Source organism: Leucoraja erinacea, chromosome 31 (genome assembly GCF_028641065.1).
Source record: "Leucoraja erinacea ecotype New England chromosome 31, Leri_hhj_1, whole genome shotgun sequence".
NCBI classification, from domain to species: domain Eukaryota; kingdom Metazoa; phylum Chordata; class Chondrichthyes; order Rajiformes; family Rajidae; genus Leucoraja; species Leucoraja erinaceus.
In genome coordinates this window covers 20,414,940-20,436,395 of record NC_073407.1, presented here as the reverse complement: position 1 = coordinate 20,436,395, position 21,456 = coordinate 20,414,940, and the positions used below count along the sequence as shown (strand labels likewise).

The window sequence follows — 21,456 nt, the reverse complement described above, 5'->3', positions numbered from 1 at the left end:
GATAATCAACAAGCTCAGAGAAACATCGCAAAGTTGTGTTGTTCCCAGATGAGAGTTTCCTTGAGAGCAAGGGGGTACAACCTGTTGCCCCACATAATTTGCTGCTCATCCTGCATTAGAGGTTCACCAAACTAACAACCCAGAGAACTGATATTCCCATTGGGTTACTAATGTGTGAAAAGATGACGGGATCAAGTGAAATCCTCATCACCATGGTTATATAGGATTAGCATATGTGCCACAATTGTTAAAGGTGGATGTTAGGTGAATGTTGAAGCACCCATGCACGAGCAAAATTTGACAGCACACGTTCTCTCAGAGTTCGGCTGTAGAAACAAAAAGAGCAGCTAAATGTCCGGTTTAAAATTAAGAGGCTGTTTCTTGATTCAAACTTAGATGGCAATTCAGGGAGTTTAATGTTTGTACCACTTGTGGGCAGCGAGGGTCAATGTGATCCATGCTTTTACTGCTCAAGAACTCTATGAGAAATGAGATGGCACCACAATGCCAGGAGATTTTACCCTAGCACATTTCACTGAAGACAAAGAATGCCTTTTGCAAGACCAACCAGAGCACTTTATGGCACAGCATGTTGGAGCATCTTTTTCCATCTACCCGAGAAAACAGATGAGAACTTGATTTAAAGTCTATCCAAAACATGTCACTCTTAAAGGTGCAGCAATTCCTCAGTTTGCGCTCGGGTGTCTGGAGTGCCAAGTGAACCCAGAACCTTTGGTGACTCAGAGGGGACTGTGCACTACAGGAGACACAAAGGCTTGCCGTGAAGTAAAACAGACATACCTCACTGTTACATTGGTAAAAGCAGAACTTGGTGGTTTTAGTTTGGAATGGCCATGTATGGGTTACGTTTAAGTGACAAAATCAACAATGTCGGTGGAGATAGGAAATAATACTTTTAACCTGCTCACACTTCAGTGTGGGATAAGCATGTGAAAGATGAAAAAAACATATTTTCACACTGGGTGCAACTCTTGAATTCAGAATAAAATGCAGCCCCGCCTCAATACCAGAATAAACTCAGCATATTGCTGCTGCAGCAATGAGGTGTGGGTAGAAGCTGAGGTTAGTATTTGTATACGTGAATATATCAACATGATGCAGAGGACACCAAGACCATCACACATACCATTCTGAGACAACCTGGTCTTTTCAATCCTTGTTCATTTCAAAGCTCATGTTAGGGTTAGCATTAACTCTGGTCCCAGGTAAAGTGCCTATTTTTGAAATGCACAATAATTTCTAACTGTCAGTTTGCCAAAACATTTTGTATTTGAATAATAGAGAATCAAATTGAAAGGCCTGAACCAAAGATGTAGAGAGCATTAGGAGTTGGGGGGGTTGGGGTGAGGACAAAACACTGACAATCCCTTTTCTGTGTGGCTCAAAGACATTAATGTCAGAATGTACACATCTAGCCCCTTAACATGATTCTGGAAAAAAATGCCAATTTCTGCTTGGCCAAAGACTTCTTAAAAGCCACAGATAATCGTAACCAATGGGAAAAATAAAATTCAGTTTTCCCATTCATATCACTAATGTTTTTTAAAAAAAAATCTGATTTTCCTAAAGTGCAACATGATCCCTTATAGTATTTCTGGCTGCTACAGTATTAACCCTAATATGTCAGATACCTGATTGACAATTCATAAACATCCTTCTTCTCTTCCAATATTTGTTTTCAAACCAGTCATAAAAATATCCTTTCCTCTTGAAATATTTCATATTCACACAATGTGAAGTATGCCCCTTCCCCTGCTGCCCTTCTTCAAAATAAAAATCATATTCCCAAATCAGATGCAATAATATCACATTTCACTGGCACTGTGCGCACGTGCTTCATTTAAACTGGTTCAGTCCAGTACCGATGTGATCTAACATGCAGTAGAAAGCTAACAGCAAGCTATATCAATACTGACTGCAATCACAGAGGGTGTCTAGACTGCCGATGTATGTCTCAGCTTGCCTTTGATCATCTTCCAAAAAATAATGAATTTTCAAATGACATGTTTTTGTTGCTGTTGATTTTCCTTTCCTTTGAGATCCGCACCAGTCTTGCCCTCAAGTAAAACATGCTGATTTTGCATCACTGCATCTTGGTACCCAATTTCCGTTGTCTGTTTCTGAAGGAAGATTTAAAAAAAAAAAAAAATGTAATCATGATTTTGTTAATGTGATAACTGACAACATGGAATTCATTAAAGTTCTATTGTTGAAGTGCATAAATAATATTCAAAGAGGATAGAAAGCCATCTCTTCATTGCCATTACCACTTAGAGCAGAATTACAGCAGCAATAACTTACACAGTGCCTTTGCTCAGCCATGAAGGTGTTGACTGAAGACCTCACAAATAAAGATTCCTAATCTTCTCTGGCTAAGAAGGATCCCATACAGTAAAAAGTTGGCTTATTTTATATAATGCCTATAGTACAATAAAACCGTCCAAGATAGTGCTAAAACAAGCAGATTTATTCAAATCAGCACACATGTGCGTGATCAAAGTTTATCATCTTACCGTGCTTCTGATCTTGTGACTGTGTACTCAAACCAGAGAATATTTGGAATCAGACTTGTATCCCGTATCAGAAAGAATTCTGAGATTGGCCTAAATTATGAGGAAAAATAGCAGTAAAATGAATTGCATTTGAAATGGTGACATGAGATGTTGCCTGTCCATTATCTCCCCATATGCTGCCTCACACACTGTGCTTTTCCAGCAATTTGTGTTTTGCTCAAGATTCCGGCATTTACATCATTCAATCTCACTGGCCTCGTCATGGAAAATGCAGTTTCTTCCAGAATATTTCTCAAAAGGGTGGCAAGCCCATGGTCCACCCTATGGCTTGCTGGCTTCAAATGACTGCCCTGGATCTTGGCACCTCACCTTCACTTGGAGTCACCTCCAACTTCATTTCAAAAGGAAGCCATTTGTCGACTTCATGTCAGTTTCCGATCCTGTTCTGAACCCGCAGGACTCTATCCCACCAAGGAGCTAGCTGCATCTTGGTTTGCTAGATACCAAAGGTGTTCCCAGCAGAGGCCTACAACTAGTAAGCAGGGGGCCTCCTCCACCAGTCTGGCCCTCTCGGGTCAGAAGCACCCCAGACTTGGGTAATGCCTTCTTTTGCTTTTGGCCAATTGTTCAAGGCACCCCTTCCTCTCAGCACTGTCCTAAGAGAGCAAATGTGAGCAATGCCTCAGACAGTGTTCCAGGTGCTTCAATTCTGGTCAACGTTGCCTAGATTGCTGATGGCAGAGGCTGTCTGCTGTAGCCCTAAGGCTGGTCAGTCAGGGAGGCCAATTGCAAAACAAATAATTGTCACGTAAATCCATTAGCATATCTTCTGACAAAAAAAAGCCCACAAGTTCTGGTAACAATCGAAATAACTGCCACCAGGCCTTTCAGAGATTCAGCCCATATTATGAAGACTGTTCTAAAGTAATAAAATCATGACCCCAGCTTCACCTTTCAGGAACTATCAACCAGGTAACGGACAGATCTATTTGCATTTCAGCGGGGCTGAGAAATGGTTCTAATTTAATCCTTTTAAAATATTCACTGGAGATACAACTTGGAGAGCATGCAGAAAATATTTCAAAATACCAATCTGAATAAGTCTATTCTAATGAAGAACATGTAATTATAATGAAATCTGAACATCTTAAATTAAGAGCTTCTTATCATCCCCATATAAATATTAATAATTGAGGTACACAAAAAAGCTGGAGAAACTCAGCGGGTGCAGCAGCATCTATGGAGCGAAGGAAATAAGCAACGTTTTGGGCCGAAACCCTTCTTCTGACGAGGTACTTACCATGAAGCTATTCTAGGGAAGAGTGGCGTTAGTACCTCTTGTGTAAAGATAAACCAGGTTGCTCCCATTACCCCGCCTGCTATGACTCCATATATCACTTGGCTCCAGGAATGGTACATCAAATAGACTCTGTAAGAACAAATGCAGTATCCCTTACTGAAATGAACGGTAGAATTTCTCTGTATTTACAGTTGTTCCACTAGCTCGTTAGTAGAACTCTTCATAATTAATCCTACACGTTTGCAAATCTTTCTAATTATCCATACAATTCCTTTTGAAAATCGGTCAATTTTTCTTCCACCACCTATTCTGGGAATGGATTCATGTACACGGTACAAGAAGAGTTTTCTTAAATCTCTTCCCCTCTTCCTTTGTCAATTTACTAAAATCTCTTTGCTTCTTGCTATTGAATTGTCATATTTACCACCAAACAGACTTGAAGGCATCAACAATACAGAGGAGGTATTCCCTCTGACACCTCAGTCAAATGTAATTTCCTCACTGAAGAGCCTTTGATCTATGTATACAGAAGTTTATTGGATGAATAAGTTGTATAAGTCGTTGATGAGACTGAATTTAGAATATCGTGTTCAGTTCTGGGCACCATGTTATAGGAAAGATATTGTCAAGCTTGAAAGGGTTCAGAAAAGATTTACAAGGATGTTGCCAGGACTAGAGGGTGTGAGCTATAGGGAGAGGTTGAGTAGGCTGGGTCTCTATTCGTTGGAGCACAGGAGGATGAGGGGAGAATCTTATAGAGGTGTACAAAATCATAAGAGGAATAGATCAGGTAGATGCACAGAGTCTCCTGCCAAGAGTAGGGGAATCGAGAACCAGAGGACATACGTTCAAGGTGAAGGGTAAAAAAAAAATAATAGGAATCTGAGGATTCACTTTTTCACACTAAGAGTGGTGGGTGTATGGAACAAGCTGCCAGAGGAGGTAGTTGAGGCTGGAACTAGCCCATCGTTTAAGCGACAGTTAGACAGGTACATGGATAGGACAGGTTTGGAGGGATATAGACAAAGCACAGGCAAGTGGGATTAGTGTAGTGGGACATTGTTGGGCCGAAGTGACTGTTTCCACACTGTATCACTCGATGACTCTAATACTTGGCAGTGCCACAATTTTAGTTTAAGCTTGGGTAAAATTTTGAATTGGGTGCATTCTATCTATCCCCCCCCCAGATACACACTTTGTTAAAGAAGAAACATTTTAAAACAATGGCTAGTTTAAAAGCTTGCCCCTTAAAGTTGCATTATCCCCACATAATCCCAATTTATCAAATCATAAAACTATCAAATTACTGGTGTCCTCGTTGTGTGTTTAAGTCAGACTTTATAGCTTGAACAAGACATCTTTCTACTTTAATTTCATAATAATACAGAATATCACAGAGTATGTTACATTAAAGCAAAACCAACACCTCACGCCATCTACTGAAATACAAGGTATTACCTACCTACTATAGGAGACAAGGAATGCCAAAGTCAGCAAACAAACGGATAAAATGTGCCTCCACAACAGGTCTAAACATCTAGCATTGTTTGTTTGGTGCATTCTAGAGAAAGGATAAAATACAACTTTTTTCAAATATGTTGACATCTTGAGTCAATAATGTTTATTTGTACCAATAAAACTGTAAAATATCCTCAGGGCCCCACAGAATTATTACCAAAAAATGTTTGGGATCAACCAAATAAGGAACTATATCAAAATCTAGGTCGAAAAGGTAGCTTTTAACTGTCATCTTAGAAGGAACATCTGTGAAACAGTTGAGAATCAGAGCTGTTAAAGGATGTAAATCCAAGCTTCAGGACCAGACAGCTTGGAACTACATTATCAATGATAGGGCAATGAAAATCTGATGCATTCAAGAGGGAAGAAGATCTGTGGATTGCCTTTTTCTTAGCCAGTCAATCCAAGGATTGTCAACTTAGCAGATGAAGGCTCCAAGGCCTATCCCTAATATGAGCAAAATGAGAGAGCTGGTTGTTGACCCAAGAATGAACACAACCTTGTCCTCATCAATAAAGCTGCTGTAGAGGTGGTCGACTGCTTCGGATCTCTAAACAGATCGAATCTCTAAACAGTTATTATGCATGTACAAAATATATATGCATTCCCGCACCAACATTATTATGAAGGAATTATATGACTAGATTTCTCATAGAAACTAACCAGGTTTCACACTATTAAGTACTTTGCAATAATGCAGCACCTCCATTTTTGCATTTCCCAGCACCACACATTGGACATTAAGAAACTCTTATACTCTGGGCAACTATACCTCCTGGCATGCCATAAATATCAAAAGAATGCTTCAAGAATGATAGTTTTAAATTTTCAATGGGGTCCAAAGTATATCTGCCCACTGGAATCACCATCCTATCTGAAGTTTGCATTTGACCTTCACATTCAATTTGCCCAGTGGAATCATCTACTCTAATGTTTTCTATTTAACAAATGAGACAATTTTACAATATTTCCTTTTAGTGGAGAGTGAAAAACATATAGTATCAAACTAGGAACTGTATCAAAAGTCATGCATACCTTAAATAAAGGAATAGAAGTGAGTAGATGGAAAAGAACCATATGAATTGGGAATGACTGGAGGGCATCCCATATTCTGTAAACAAATTCCGATGAGCACCTGTCAAAGTAATTAAGAAACATTTACAACATATGAAATAGAAGCAACCCCAAGATTATGACACGGTCCGTTCCTAAGAATTGTTTGTAATCCTAACTGTTCATAAGACAAAAATGAACAACACCACCATGTAGGAGAGGAGCACAGAAAAAACTGTGACAGAAGAGCGAGCAGTCGCCAGCAGGCCTTGGGGAGTGAGCGAGCATTTCTGCTCAACGCGCCTTGCTCTGTTTGGATTAACTGGACTTCCCCCCCCCCTCCCCCCCATCCCCTATTGCCGTGGTTGAGAGAAAGCAGACAGAAATCCACAGTTCCGATCATGCCTGTAGCCGCCGGCATATTAATCCGCAGGTCTACCAAACACTCAGTCATATGCGCAGGCTATAAGACCTTGTTCCAATGCATGGATTATGGAGGCTCATCTCTTCATTAAGGAACCTTTTGTATGACGTCAAATTACACCCCCCCCACCCAAAAAAAAATTATGATCAAAGGGAGCAGTAGAAATAATGAAATTAATTTTTAGTCTTTCAGGTATTGTTTTTAATAAATATGTTATTATCTTTAAACAAAAAGTGGTATACATAAATCAGCCAGGCAGCATCCCTGGAGAAAGAAACAATTAATATTTCAGATCAATGGCCGAGAACACAGAAAATAGGCGCAGGAGGCCATTTCGCCCTTCGAGTCTGCACCGCCATTCATTGTGATCAAGACTGATCATCCACAATCAGTAACCCGTGCCTGCCTTCTCCCCATATCCCTTGATTCCGCTGGCCCCTAGAGCGCTATAACTCTCTTTTAAATTCATCCAGTGAATTGGCTTCTACTGCCTTCTGTGACAGAGAATTCCACAATTTCACAACTCTCTGGTTGAAAAAGTTTTTTCTCATCTCAGTTTTAAATGGCCTTCCCTTTATTCTTAGACTGGTTCTGGACTCCCCAATCATTGGGAACATTTTTCCTGCATCTAGCAAGGATGTCCTTCCTCAAATTAGGAGACCAAAACTGCACACAATACTCCACATGTGGTCTCACCAGGGCCCTGTACAACTGCAGAAGGACCTCTTTGCGGGTGCAGCAGCATCTATGGTGCGAAGGAAATAGGCAATGTTTCGGGCCAAAACCCTTCTTCAGATTGAAGAAGGGTTTCGGTCCGAAACGTTGCTTTTCGTTGAGTTTCTCCACCACTTTTGTCTACCTTCGATTTTCCAGCATCTGCAGTTCCTTCTTCAAAACTAAATGGTCAAGCTATTTTCTAAAGATCCTGTAGAATCAATCCGAGAACGGATTCTTTACGTTACAAATTCCATAATTATTGTTGACAAAATTGCTCAGTATCAGTGACACTTCCTCCGGGAGGTGTGTTGTGCAGTTTGAAAGCCATTATTTTGAGCTATATTTTGGTCAGTATCTGGTGCACAGGCTATGATTAGCAACCCGAGTGTAGCAGCTCAACACTTTTTCGTCAAGAGTTAACCAACAATTTATGCATGATTTATGTTTGGCATGTTGTTCTGAATTTATATGCCTGCGATACTGCTGCAAGATTTTCATGTACGTGTACCTCGTGTATTTGTGCGTATGACAAGAAACACCTATCAACATTGGGGCATAGCATTGTGACTGATAAAGAAAACATTTTCCATGTACATAAGCTTTTTTAAAAACGTTTTTTCAAATATTAGGTGTGAACTGCAATAGCTTGAAGGAATTTCTAAATCATATGAAAGGCAATGGATTCAGTAATGCCAAAATTTACCAAGTAACAATTTGCTAATCCCAATCCACCATCAGGCTCAGAAACTACTTTAACTAATCCATATTCAATGTTTAAGCATGAAATGTCATTAGTATTATAAAAAAAGATTTGCATGTCTGGTCGGTATGCTTTATCATGTAAAATAGTAACTTGCACATCAGAAAGCACAGTATACTGGTTGTTAAAGAATCTCAAAAGATCATTCACTCATTAAATAGAAATGAATAGAAACATTTAGAGCAATGAATGTCTCCCACCTTGGCATGGCCTGGGCTCTTTGATCACATTCTTAATTAACCAGTTGAGGATTTCATTTAGTACCAAACCACAGAGGAATGAAATCTGAAACAAAACAACAGGATTTAGAAATCTTAAATATTTTAATGCTTTTCGTGCACATGTATTTTTTAAAACATTCCATCATCGAACACTTTACTGTTCAGGATGGCATATTCCAGTGCTTTCATTGCTACAATTCTTACCATCCTTTACAACCAACCCTAAACAAAGTAAGACACTTACAAATCCCTTCAAAATCTGTGAACAGAATGGAGTAAATCAAAAATCAATTCAACAATGCAACTTGCGACATGCACAGAGATTAATACAAATACTGAAATGTTTAGAAACCATTATTATACATCAAAAATATAGGAGAACAATTGAAGTTTGAGACAGACAAGGTAATTGGGAATAGACAAAAGCTGGAGTAACTCAGCGGGACAGGCAGCATCTCTGGAGTGAAGGAATGGGTGACGTTTGGGGTCGAGACCCTTCTTCACACTGGGAAAGTGGCTGAATGGGGAAGCCGTAAAATTTGAGTTGTTGCCATTTTCTCCCTGGCCATTGGCAGGTAAGCTAGGTAATCATTCTGCCTGCATTCTGGGCTCTCAATGTCTGCTCCATCTAATTCAACTGCAGCCATTCAGGAAGATCTAGTGCTCAGAACATCTTCTTGAACAAATCAACCTTTGAACTGCATGAACAATTTGAGCTTTTCAACCGCATGCTTGCTCAGCTTTTATAAAATGTTATTTGCATACACTTCATGCTTCATTGAGTTTCCAGGATGCAATTGTTCTATTCAATGTTTTCAGTTTGTTCAGGTAAACGAACAGATATTTCTAACAAAATAACTGATTAGAATTATTATTTGGCTTGGAGAGAGAAGCATAATGTGGATTGGTGGGCTTAAATGTACAGCATTGAATACACTGACCACAATTATAAGAGAACTGTGTATCTTCCATTTGGCTCCGTTCTTTGCACCCACCATATATTTAATTAGGAGCCAGATACAGGTGGCCTACCCCACTTCTGTCAATGAATTAGGGTTTTTGATCACTAATTTGATAGCACAGACAAAACAAAGTGCAATAAAAGTATATAATCTATTTACTTCTGGGATTCAAGAAGCATAATTTAATTAGTGAACTAATGATAAATAATTGTTGAATACACCATTTTGCAGTACCTTGCAAATGTTATAAATTATTAAATATTTATCACTAAAGGATATTAAAAATTGCATTAATACAATTGTGCACTGTATTAAAATTCAAACACGTTGCTTTTAAAGTCAACATTAAGACGATTTAGAGTAAACATTCCTAGCCATTAACAAGAAAAATATTTCAAAAACGCTAATACTTACAGAGTGCAGCTCCCTCTTAAACACGATGAGCGTGACGAAACCAAAAAGGATAAATACTGGTACGAGACTTAAATATGCAAGCACCTTTCCTGCAAGGTCATCTGAAGAGCCAGAAAGATTATTGTATGTTTAGGTCCATGCAACACAATGATTTAAAAAAAAACATTAATGCAAATGTATAAAGCACTTAAACTCTCCCTAGTGTTGCTTAGCTGACATTTTTGACTGAAAATGTCAATTATCAAAACCCTGGGATTATCCAATGCTGCTCTGAGAAAGACACTAGTAAAATTAAATACTGGATGCACCAAACCCATCGTCTCTGTCCCACCACAATTCTATTCCCTTTTAGTTTACTTCATCCCTTTCCCCAGCACAAGAGGCTGAAGAGAGCACTTTCATAATTCTGGTACCACATTCAACCGCAATAAGTCGACTGCCCATCTCCACTCTTGCTACTCTGCTGCCTAATTTCATACTTGTATATCTCTAACCTTTAGCCATGACTATTATGAAAAATACACCGTGTTTTATCCTCTACAAACCTTGGGGCAACTAAAATCCTGCTTCAGGTGTCCCGATTCAAGCTGCCCAGTTCATCTATCAAGTGTTTGTGAACCTGTAACATCTGGCAATTAACTTATTTCAAGATTCTTGTATTTGTTTCCAAATCCTCCCTTGATTTCATCCTGTTGTTTGTAACATCCTTAAAATCTTCCGAAATCATTTGCACTCCACCAGTTTGAATTGTCAACCAACTGGTGGACAGACTTGTAGACTGCAGGCACGTTACAGAAATCTCTCTCCGAATCTTTCTCTCGATTATTCTGCAAGGCACTCCTTAAAACGCTTTTGATTAAACTTCTGGTTCTATTTGCCTCATTCAATTTCTAATTGTTGACCATTCCATAAAATCTCACGGAACATTTTACTGCTAAATATTGGTACTAAATAAATGCAAATTGTTACTGAGAGAATAAAAAAGTTGCTACCTCCTCTTCCTTTGCCAACTTGTTTGTCAGAACCATGGGTTAAAGTATCAATCCAGTCCCATGCGTACAGTCTGTGCTTACAAGCACAATATTGAAAGCGCACTTTTTACTCGGAAGGATTTCTCAATCATTGGTTGCAAAATCAATTAAATAAATATTTCAGCCAATAATCTCAATTTGTGGTCACCATTTAATAACAAAGTGAAAAATGCAGATATCAGGTCAAGTTTGACAACAATTCAATTTCTCATCCCTCTCTCTCTCTCTCTTCCCTCAGTGATGCTGAACTGGCCCATTCCACATACAGTGCCCTCCATAATGTTTGGGACAAAGACCCATCATTTATTTATTTGCCTCTGTACGCGACAATTTGAGATTTGTAATATTTAAAAAATAACGTGGTTAAAGTGCACAGGGACTATGTATAAACACTGCTGTAATTTCTACATGGTGAAACCAAAATGCATAAAAATAGCCCTTATTAAAATCTGACTGTGCACTTTAACCACATGCGATTTTTTTCTATTACAAATCTCAAATTGTGGAGTACAGAGGCAAATAAATAAATGATGGGTCTTTGTCCCAAACAAAAATGGCACTGTAAATAGAAGATTAATGTATTAGAAAAGTTGCAAAAGATTTCTTGGTACAGTGCCAGAGACTGGAGTTAGTAAGAAAGGCTGAAAAAAATGTTTTTCCCTTTAGAAAATAGAAGGCTGAGAATTGATCCAGTGATAAGCCTTTTGCATAAGAAGTTCAAAAGGACAGAAGAGTAGAATTTGTTTTCCATATTTTGAGGGGCTAGGTGGAGGCAAAATTAGAAGGCATTAACATACTCAAATAAATCAAATAGTAGCTCGAAGAATATTACAAGTGTGGAACTCCACTGCAAATCCCTGTGAGCCAAAATGCACAAATGTTGCCTGACTTGCTGAGCAATTTTTGTCTCTTTTTCAGTTTTCGAACATCCGCCACTTTTTTTTTTTGCTTCTCCGCTACAAGAAGTTGAGGCAAAGAGGTTGCAGGGGAAGCTCAATGATCATGCAAAAAAGAACTCAAGTGCCACTGGAATTAAATAAATTGGAAAGGGGAAGTTTAAGTGGACCATACACTTTGGTATGTTGCTGATTGATTACAAAGGCAAATCTTGGCTCACTAGTCGTCGTGGCTATCCCTCAAGGTCGAGGATGATGGTTTATGTTCCGTTGTTTTTATTGATTCTCACGTGCCTTACGAGTCCAATCCTGGCTTTGAAAGTTCTTCGGCATTCAGGACACGTAATTCCGGATGGCAGATCGGGCTTTGGTTGTTGCTGCCGCTTTCCGTTTTCTTCGCTTTTCTTCTAATTCTGCACCTTTCTTGGCTTCGAAGGTTGCTGTTCCTTCTTGGATGATGGTTCACCAGAGTTTCCTGTCCTTGGCATTGGTTTCCCAACTGTCGATGTCGATTTCACATTTCTTCATGTTGGCTTTTAAGGTACCTTTGAATCGCTTCTTTTGTCCGCCTCTTTTATGATTGCCTTCTTTAAGCTGGGAATAGAAGGCTTGCTTTGGTAGACGCTCGTCTTCCATCCGAACAACATGACCGACCCATCTTAGTTGGTTCTTGATGACGAAGGCTTCGATGCTAGGTGTTTTTGGTTCATTCAGCACGATGGTTCTTCTGTCTTTGCAGCTGATATTTAAGCTGCTTCAAAGACATCGTTGATGGAACTTTTCAAGTGTTTTCAGATGGCGTCAGTATGTTGCCCAGATTTCTCATGCATACAAGAGCGTTGGAATCAACACTGCTTTGTACATTAACATTTTGATGTCTGTTCGGATGTTACAATTTTTAAAGACTCTCATTTGAAGACGTTCAAAAGCTGTTCCAGGACACTTAAGACGATGTTGGATCGCGTCATCAAGGATGACATTGGTGGAGAGGTGACTTCCAAGGTACGGAAAATTATCCACATTTTCCTGGGTTGTTTCACCAAGTTGAATTGATGGTTCTTTCTGATTTGTCGCAGTTGGTGATGATTGGTAGATAACCGGAGTCTTCTTGGAGTTGATGGTAAGTCCGAGTTTGTGTTTGCACTGTTGAATGCAGTCAGAATCTGTTGCAGATGATTTTCTGAGAGAGCTGCAACACAGTTGTCGTCTGCGTACTGGAACTCGATGAGGGAGCTCACAGATGTCTTTGTTTTGGACTTGAGACAGGCAAGATTGAAAAGTCTGCCATCTGTTCTATAGACAATTTTGATTCCTGGGGGTAGGTCGTCCTTGATGATATGGATGGTTGTCGCAATGAAGATGAACAGTGTTGGGGCAATCACGCATCCCTGTTTCACTCCTGATCTGACTTAGCCGAGAAGATCCTTCCGGAGACACAAGCCAGTTTTAGACCATCACGTGGAACAGCCGACATGATCTTCACAATGCGTCAACTACAAGAAAAATGTCATGAACAACTATGTACATGGCATTCATCAACCTCACTAAGGCCTTCGACTCAGTATCAAGGAAACTCTTATGGGGCGTCCTATCCACCTATGGATGTCCTGAAAAGTGCATTTGAATCCTGAGACTCCTCCACGATCACAGCCATGACCAGCAACAGCAACTGTGAGCCGTTTCAAGCCAGGCTCACTAGTATATTAAGTTAATTAGTTATTGCGCTTGGAGCAAGAGAAATAATCCAAAAAGATGGAGGATAGTAAACTCATATTTTGGAGATTTATAGCAGCCAAGTGATCCAAAAGCAAAATAGTACAGATGCTGTCTGATCTACTGAGTACTTCCAGGATTTTCTGTTTTAATATTAAACCGTGGATAAATATGTATACACGAATATTTTAAATACAAATGGGAAAATTGGACACATTAGAAGCCTTTATAAACAAATAGTGGATCTCAGAATGTCAGATGCTTATGGAACATGCAACATGTTAGGCATCAGCTGGGAAGGTTGAGTAAACAACAGTGAAGTAATAACAAAAATGATCTGCTCTAACCAAGCATAATAAAACAAAAGCATGGTGCAAATTATTTAGTTGACTATCAGCACAATGAAAAGCAAAGGAAATGTCCCTTTGGAAAGCCAAACACAAGAAACTGCCCATAACAAATAAAAGGACATTATACCGTGTGACCTCAGGAAGTTCCAAAGCACTCTATAGCACTTCAAAAGTGCATTGCTGGCTATAAAATGCTTTGAGATAATCCAGAGGTCATGAAAAATATAAGATAAACTCTTGTATTTGTTTTAAAGATACCAATTAAGCAATATTGATAGCGGGGCAAATATTTTCAAAAAATACCAAAGGATCTACACCAACCTGGAGACGGGAGACTGTTCAACACTGAATGTTTTAACTGAAAGACAGCATCTCAAACAGCACATTACTCTTCCAATATGCATAATGTTGGAGGAATTGAAACCACACCTTCAGATTTAGAAGTCAGACCCTGTAGCCAATCCTTTCCCATCACATTCCAAGGTTACATCTGAGCCTCATAATTTCCAGCCTTGACTTCCCCATCTTACTTACTCCATCTCTCCTCACCTATTGATCGACTTGGTTACCCCATTAAACTGGTCATCTCCAGCCACTCTTTCAAGCCAGAGGAAGGGTCTCAACCCAAAACATCAAATGTCCATTTTCCTCTAGTGACGTTGTCTGACCTACTGGAGGAACTCAGCAATTTGTTTTTTTACTCGTGAGTAAGGCAAGGCAGCGCCTTTACCACCTCAGGCAATTGAGGAAATTCAGAGTGTCTCAGAGGATCCTCCAGTGCTTCTACGCAGCGGCGGTGGAAAGCATCTTGTCCGGTAACATTACCATCTGGTTTGGGAATTGCTCTGCCAAGGACAAGAAGGCTCTGCAGAGAGTAGTGCGTTCAGCCGAACGCACTATGGGAACTTCGCTCACCCTCCTGCAGGAACTATACAACAGGAGGTGCAACTCCAGAGCAAACAAAATCATGAGAGACCCCTTCCAGCCCTGCAACGGACTGTTCGAGCCGCTACGGTCAGGCAAACGCCCCGTTGCCATGCGGTGAGAACGGAGAGGTTGAGGAGTTTCTTCCCAGAGGCAATTCGGACTGTAAACGCCTATCTCACCAGGGACTAACTCTACAGAACGTTTTTCCTTCTATTATTTATTATGTAAAAGAATATGCGTGTTATGATTGTGTTTATAATTTGTTTGGTTGTTTTGTTGTTTGTCTTTTGCACAAAAATCTGTGAGCATTGCCACTTTCATTTCACTGCACATCTCGTATGTGTATGTGACAAATAAACTTGACTTGACTTGACTTTTATCTCCTCCTGTATCTTGGTGCCACAGATGCATCATGCATCCAACCTTGGTGCCACAGATGCTTGATGCATCAAACCTCGACTCCACTTCAAATGTTCTTACCCAATTATAACATACGTAGCTTGATGTTTTCTTTTAAAAATAAAAATTTCAAATGTAGTAAAGCTATTTATTTAATTTATGGCTTTTTTTACCGCAAATTCCATAAATTAATAACAAAATTAATGGTCACAATTTCAAACTTGTTATCAAATGTTATGCTTGAACAGTCATCTATCAGTACCTTAGCCGGCAACAAGATAATTCAGTGTATTACAGGATGCCACGCTTCAATGATACTATTCTCATCTCTGAATCAGTTGGCACCATGTTTCAGAGATATTAAACCGTGCTTTTGTTTGTTTTCTCAGGAAGATAGGAGGTACTCTCCTCACCATCCTCTAGTGCCCTGACTAATCATAATTCCTTAAGCGATTCAATTAAAACAGATTAACTTATCATTTTGTTTGGGTAGTTTCACCCCAGCGGTATGAACATTGACTTCTCCAATTTCAGGTAGTCCTTGCTTTCTCCTTCCTTCCCCTTCCATTCCCAGCTCTCCCCCAGACTACTGTCTCCCCCTCTTCCTTTATTTTTCCCTTTCCTCCCCACCCCCGGACATCAGTCTGAAGAAGGGTCTCGACCCGAAACGTCGCCTATTCCTTCGCTCCATAAATTCTCCAGCTTTTTCGTCAACCTTCGATTTTTCCAGCATCTGCCGTTCTTTCTTAAACCTTATTATTACATGTAGGAAAGAACTGCAGATGCTGGTTTAAATTGGAAATAGACAAAATGCTGAAGTAACTCAGCGGGACAGGCAGCATCCCTGGAGAGAAAGAATGGATGACGTTTCGGGTCAAGACACTTCTTCAGACTGTTGTGTGTTTACTTGGTGTCTACCTTATTATTTTGTGTGTTTATTTTGTGCCTACCTTATTATTACATTGTTCGAGTATTTATTGCCATGTGTAAATACGATGTTTCCTATTTTACAACAGTGACTACACTCCCAAAACATTAACCAATAAACACTTTTTAGATCAAGAAACAATCATGTACATAACAACTCTTAAAATTATGCTTACCCATCCTCTATTGAACAATGCAAAGTATAGAAACATTGAAAAATAGGTGGAGTAGGCTATTCAGCCCTTTGAGCCAGCACCGCCATTCAATATGATCATCTAAAATCAGTACCCCGTTCCTGCTTTTTCCCTATATCCCTTGATTTCTTTAGCCCTACGAGCTAAATCTAACTCTTTCTTGAAAACATCCAGTGAATTGGCCTCCACTGCCTTTGTGGCAGAAAATTCCACTGATTCACAACTCTCTGGATGAACTCTCATCTCATGTTTCCTCATCTCAGTCCTGAAGAAATGTTTTTTAGCCTACCCCTTATTCTTAAACTGTGACCCATGGTTCTTGACTTCCCAGGACCCTGTACAACTGCTCATAAACTCAATTCATCTCGCAATGAAGGCCAATATGCCAGTCGCTTTCTTTGCCTGATGTACAAGCACGCCCAGGTCTCGTTGCACCTCCCCTTTTCCTAATCTAACACCATTCATTTAATAATCTGCCTTCCTGTTCTTGCCACCAAAGTGGATAATCTCACATTTATCCACATTATACTGCATCTGTCGTGCATCTTCCCACTCATCAGACTAATCCAAGTCACCCTGCATCCACATAGTATCCTCATCACAGCTCACACTGCCACCAAGCCTTTGCCATCCACAAACTGGGAGACATCACATTTAATTTCCTCGTCTAAATTGATGATATATATTGCAAATAACTGGAGTACCCACATCGAGCCTGTGGCACACCACTAGTCACTGCCTGCAATTCTAAAAAGGACCCGTTAATTCCTACACTTTGCTTCCTGTCTGCCAACCAGTTCTCCATCCGTCAATACCTTACCCCCAATATCATGTGCTCTAATTTTGCACACTATTCTCGTGTGGGACTTTGTCAAAGGCTTTTTGAAAGTCCAGGTAAACCACATCTACTGGCTCTGATCCATTCTACTTGTTACATCCTCAAAAAACTCCAAATTTGTCAAGCATGATTTCCCCTTCATATATCCACGCTGACTTTGACCGATCCTGTCACCATTTTCCAAATGTACTGCTATAACATCTTTAACAATTGACTCAAGCATCTTCCCCGCTACCGATGTATGGCTAACTGGTCTATAATTCCCCGTTTTCTCTCCCCTCCCTTCTTAAAAAGTGGAGTTACATTGGCTACCCTCCAGTCTATTGGAACTGATCCAGAGTCGAGAGAACATTGGAAAATGATCACCAATGCATCCATGATTTCTAGGGCCACCTCCTTGAGTACTCTGGGATGCAGACCATCAGGCCCTGGGGATTTATCTGCCTTCAGTCCAAACAGTTTACCTAACACAATCTCCTGACTAATGTGGATTCCCTTCAGTTCCTCCCTCCCACTAGATTCTCGGTCCACTAATATTTCTGGGAGTTTGTTTGTGTCTTCCTTAGTGAAGACAGAACCAAAGTACTCGTTTACCTGTTCTGACACTTGTTTCCCATTGTAAATTTACCCGTCTCTGATTGTAAGGGACATACATTTGTCTTCACTAATCTTTTCCTTTTTACCTATCAAAGGAAGCTTTTACAGTCATAGTGCTTATATTTCCCGCAAACTTTCTTTCGTGCTCTTCCCCCCCCCCCCCCCCCCCTCTTAATTAACCCCTTTGTCCTCCTCTGTTGAATTCTAAATTTCTCACAGTCCTCTGGTTTGCTCCTTTCTCTGGCCAATTTATCCGCCTCGTCCTTGGATTTAACACTGTCCTTAATTTCCCTCATTAGCCACGGTTGATCCGCCTTCCCCGTGTTATTTTTTCGTCAGACAGGGATGAACAATTTTTGGAGTTCATCCATGTGGTCTTTAAATCTTTGCCATTGCATTGCCACCTTCAACCCTTTAAGTATAATTTGCCAGTCTATCTTAGCTAGTTCCCATCGCATACCTTCAAAGTCTCCTTTCTTTAAGTTCAAGACCCTATTTCCTGAATTAACCGTGTCACTCTCTATCCTAATGCAGAATTCCATATTATGGTCGCTGCTGCCCAAGGGGCTTTGCACAACAAGATCGCTAAGAAATCCTTCCAGCATTTGATAAGGTCCCACAGGAGATTAGTGGGCAAAATTAGGGCACATGGTTTTGGGGGTGGAGTGCTGACATGAATAGAAAATTGGTTGGTAGACAGGAAACAGAGAGTGGGGATTAACGGGTCCCTTTTAGAATGGCAGGCAGTGACTAGTAGGGTACCACAAGGCTCGGTGCTGGGACCGCAGCTATTTACAATATACATCATGATTTGGATGAAGGGATTCAAAGTAACATTAGCAAATTTACAGATGACACAAAGCTGGGTGGCAGTGTGAACTGTGAGGATGCTATGAGAATGCAGGGTGACTTGGACAGGTTGGGGGAGTGGGCGGATGCATGGCAGATGACGTTTAATGTGGAGAAATTTGAGGCTATCCACTTTGGTAGCAAAAACAGGAAGGCAGGTTACTATCTAAATGGCGCCAAGTTGGGAAAAGGGGAAGTACAGTGGGATCTAGGGGTCCTTGTTCATCAGTCTATGAAAGTAAGCATGCAGGTACAGCAGGCAGTGAAGAAATCGAATGGCATGTTGGCCTTTATAACAAGAGTAGTCGAGTAAAGGAGCAAAGAGGACCTTCTGCAGTTGTACAGAGCCCTAGTGAGACCACACCTGGAGTATTGTGTGCAGTTTTGGTCCTCTAATTTGAGGAAAAACATTCTTGCTATTGAGGGAGTGCAGCATAGGTTTACAAGGTTAATTCCAGGGATAGCGGGACTGTCATATGCTGAGAGAATGAAGCAGCTGGGCTTGTACAATCCGGAGTTTAGAAGGGTGAGAGGGGATCTTATTTAAACATATAAGATTGTTAAGGGTTTGGACACGCTGGAAGCAGGAAACAGGTTCCCAAAGTTGGGGGGGTCCAGAACCAGGGGCCACAGTTTAAGAATATGGGCTAAGCCATTTAGAACGGAGACGAGGAAACACTTTTTCTCACAGAGAGTTGTGAGTGTGTAGAATTCTCTGCCTCAGAGGGCGGTGGAGGCAGGTTCTCTGGATGCTTTCAAGAGAGATCTGGATAGGGCTCTTAAAGATAGCAGAGTCAGGGGATATGTGGAAAAGGCAGGAACGGGGTACAGATTGGGGATGATCAGCCATGATCACATTGAATGGCGGTGCTGGCTCGAAGGGCCGAATGGCCTACGCCTGCACTTATTGTCTATTATTCCACAATACCCAGTCTAGGATGGCCTGCTCTCTAGTCGGTTCTACTACATATTGGTTTAAAAAACCATCCCGTATACATTCCAGGAAATCCTCCTCCTCAGCGCTGCTACCAATTTGGTTGGCCCAATCTATATGAAGATTAATAAAGTCACCCATGATAAATGCTGTACCTTTGCTACACGAATCCCTAATTCCCTGCTTGATGCTATCCCCAACCTCCCTACAGCTGCTAATCTTTCTATAACGTTCAATTCCTTTTAATATAAAAAAAAACTATGAACTTCGATGATGCTGTGAAATCAACGCTTGCAGCATTAGCCATAAAATAATACTGAGTAACAGTCCTCTTTTTAAAAAAAAAAGCCTCGAGCGGCGGTGCAGTCACTGTAATACCTGCAGATTAGTAATTGCTATAAATATTTTAACCATGACAGCTCTTCGCGCACGCGCGTCGTCGGGTTGTAGTCGGGACGAAAATTCGTCTGAACTGGCACACGAGGGCGGGCGCGGAGAAACCAAGAGAACATTATTTTGTTGCTACGACCGGCGAAGGTGCTCATCCAACAACCCGAATCTCCTCACACAAAAAAAAATAAAAAATTAAAATCCCGGTCCGGCCTGCAAACAAGGCGCCGACTCGTCCCGGCAATATTCTCCTCCTGCCTTCCACGTTCGCAACTTATTCCTCAAGGCGGCTGTGAACCGTTCTTCCAGAAACCCCTGCAGGAGGTTCATTACCTGGGGGATATTCGACGTGCGTCAAGGACAGCGGCTCCCACCGCTCTTTCTCCACAGCAACCGAGCACTGTTCGACGGCCGACATCTTTACCGCATCACGGCCGCCCGCCCGCCCCCCGGTGGCCAATCACAGCGCCGGCGAGCACGGCTGCCCAAGTCCATGCCGACCAATTGGAAGCCGGTCGCTAAGGGGAATCGGACCAATCGCAGAACAGAAACCCTCCCGCTGGAATGGAGCTGGCTCCAGATCAATGGGGAAATAAATGTTGCATCTTGTTGCTTCCACTCCACATGCAAAGTCTTTCCAGTTGGACGGTTACATCATGCAGAGAAGAGCACAAAAATGCTGGAGCGTCCCCGGAATCCTAAGGGGTTGGACAGGCTAGATGCAGGAAAATTATTCCCGATGTTGGGGAAGTCCAGAACTAGGGTTCACAGTTTAAGGAGAAGAGGGAAGTCTTTTAGGACCGAGATGAGAAAATCATTTTTTACACAGAGAGTGGTGAATCTGTGGAATTCTCTGCCACAGAAGGTAGTTGAGGCCAGTTCATTGGCTATATTTAAGAGGGAGTTAGATGTGGCCCTTGTGGCTAAAGGGATTAGGAGGTATGGAGAGAAGGCAGGGATGGGATACTGAGTTGGATGATCAGCCATGATAATATCAAATGGCGGTGCAGGCTCGAAGGGCCGAATGGCCTACTCCTGCACCTATTTTTTATGTTTCTATGGAATGGATGACCTTTTAGTTCGAGACCCTTCTTCAGACTGAGAGTCAGGGGAGTGGGAAGCTAGAGATTTGGAAGGGGAAGGTGTGAAAAGGAGAGATCAAAGCAGACATTGGTCAAGGTTTATTGTTAGCTGAGGGGGAAGGTGACAACGAGGCAACATCATTGCAAATTGTGGTACTCTGCCAATTCTGGCATCCCAGACAGTAAAGGTTCATGGTGCACAACTCCAGCTATGCAGAAGTGAAATTCACGTTTGCCATTCAGTGTGCAATAATGTTGGCTGACTGAAGAAGCGTATTTGAAGATCAGGACCTCAAACCCATTACAAAGCTTGATGCATAACAATGTCAACCCTGCTCTCCCATATAAAAGGTCCCTGGATTATGAGAAAGCTTCGTACCCGAGTGATGTTGGAACTCAAACTGTTTGTAAGTCGCAAATGAACAA

General features: G+C 41.0%; 1 protein-coding gene across 1 annotated transcript; it reads right to left on the bottom strand.

Moving 5' to 3' along the window:
- Window positions 1-1,569: 1,569 nt before the first annotated feature.
- Window positions 1,570-20,438, bottom strand: dolpp1 (dolichyldiphosphatase 1). The gene is made up of 8 exons (XM_055660252.1): window positions 20,282-20,438; window positions 9,904-10,004; window positions 8,507-8,591; window positions 6,388-6,487; window positions 5,297-5,395; window positions 3,835-3,963; window positions 2,535-2,624; window positions 1,570-2,141 (listed from the first exon to the last, which is right to left on the bottom strand). The coding sequence occupies exons 1-8, from the start codon at window positions 20,364-20,366 to the stop codon at window positions 2,105-2,107; spliced, it is 726 nt and encodes a 241-aa protein (XP_055516227.1). The 5' UTR covers window positions 20,367-20,438; the 3' UTR covers window positions 1,570-2,104.
- Window positions 20,439-21,456: the final 1,018 nt, after the last annotated feature.

What these genes read in the sequence shown, in the direction of transcription:
- dolpp1 (XM_055660252.1), bottom strand. Translation starts at nt 20,366, where the DNA reads ATGTCGGCCGTCGAACAGTGCTCGGTTGCTGTGGAGAAAGAGCGGTGG. An exon ending in AGAGCCCAGGCCATGCCAAG is followed by an intron (nt 6,488 to 8,506) that starts GTGGGAGACATT and finishes TTACTTTGACAG; the next exon opens with GTGCTCATCGGAATTTGTTT. An exon ending in CTTCTATTCCTTTATTTAAG is followed by an intron (nt 5,396 to 6,387) that starts GTATGCATGACT and finishes TCCTTTCTCTAG; the next exon opens with AATGCACCAAACAAACAATG.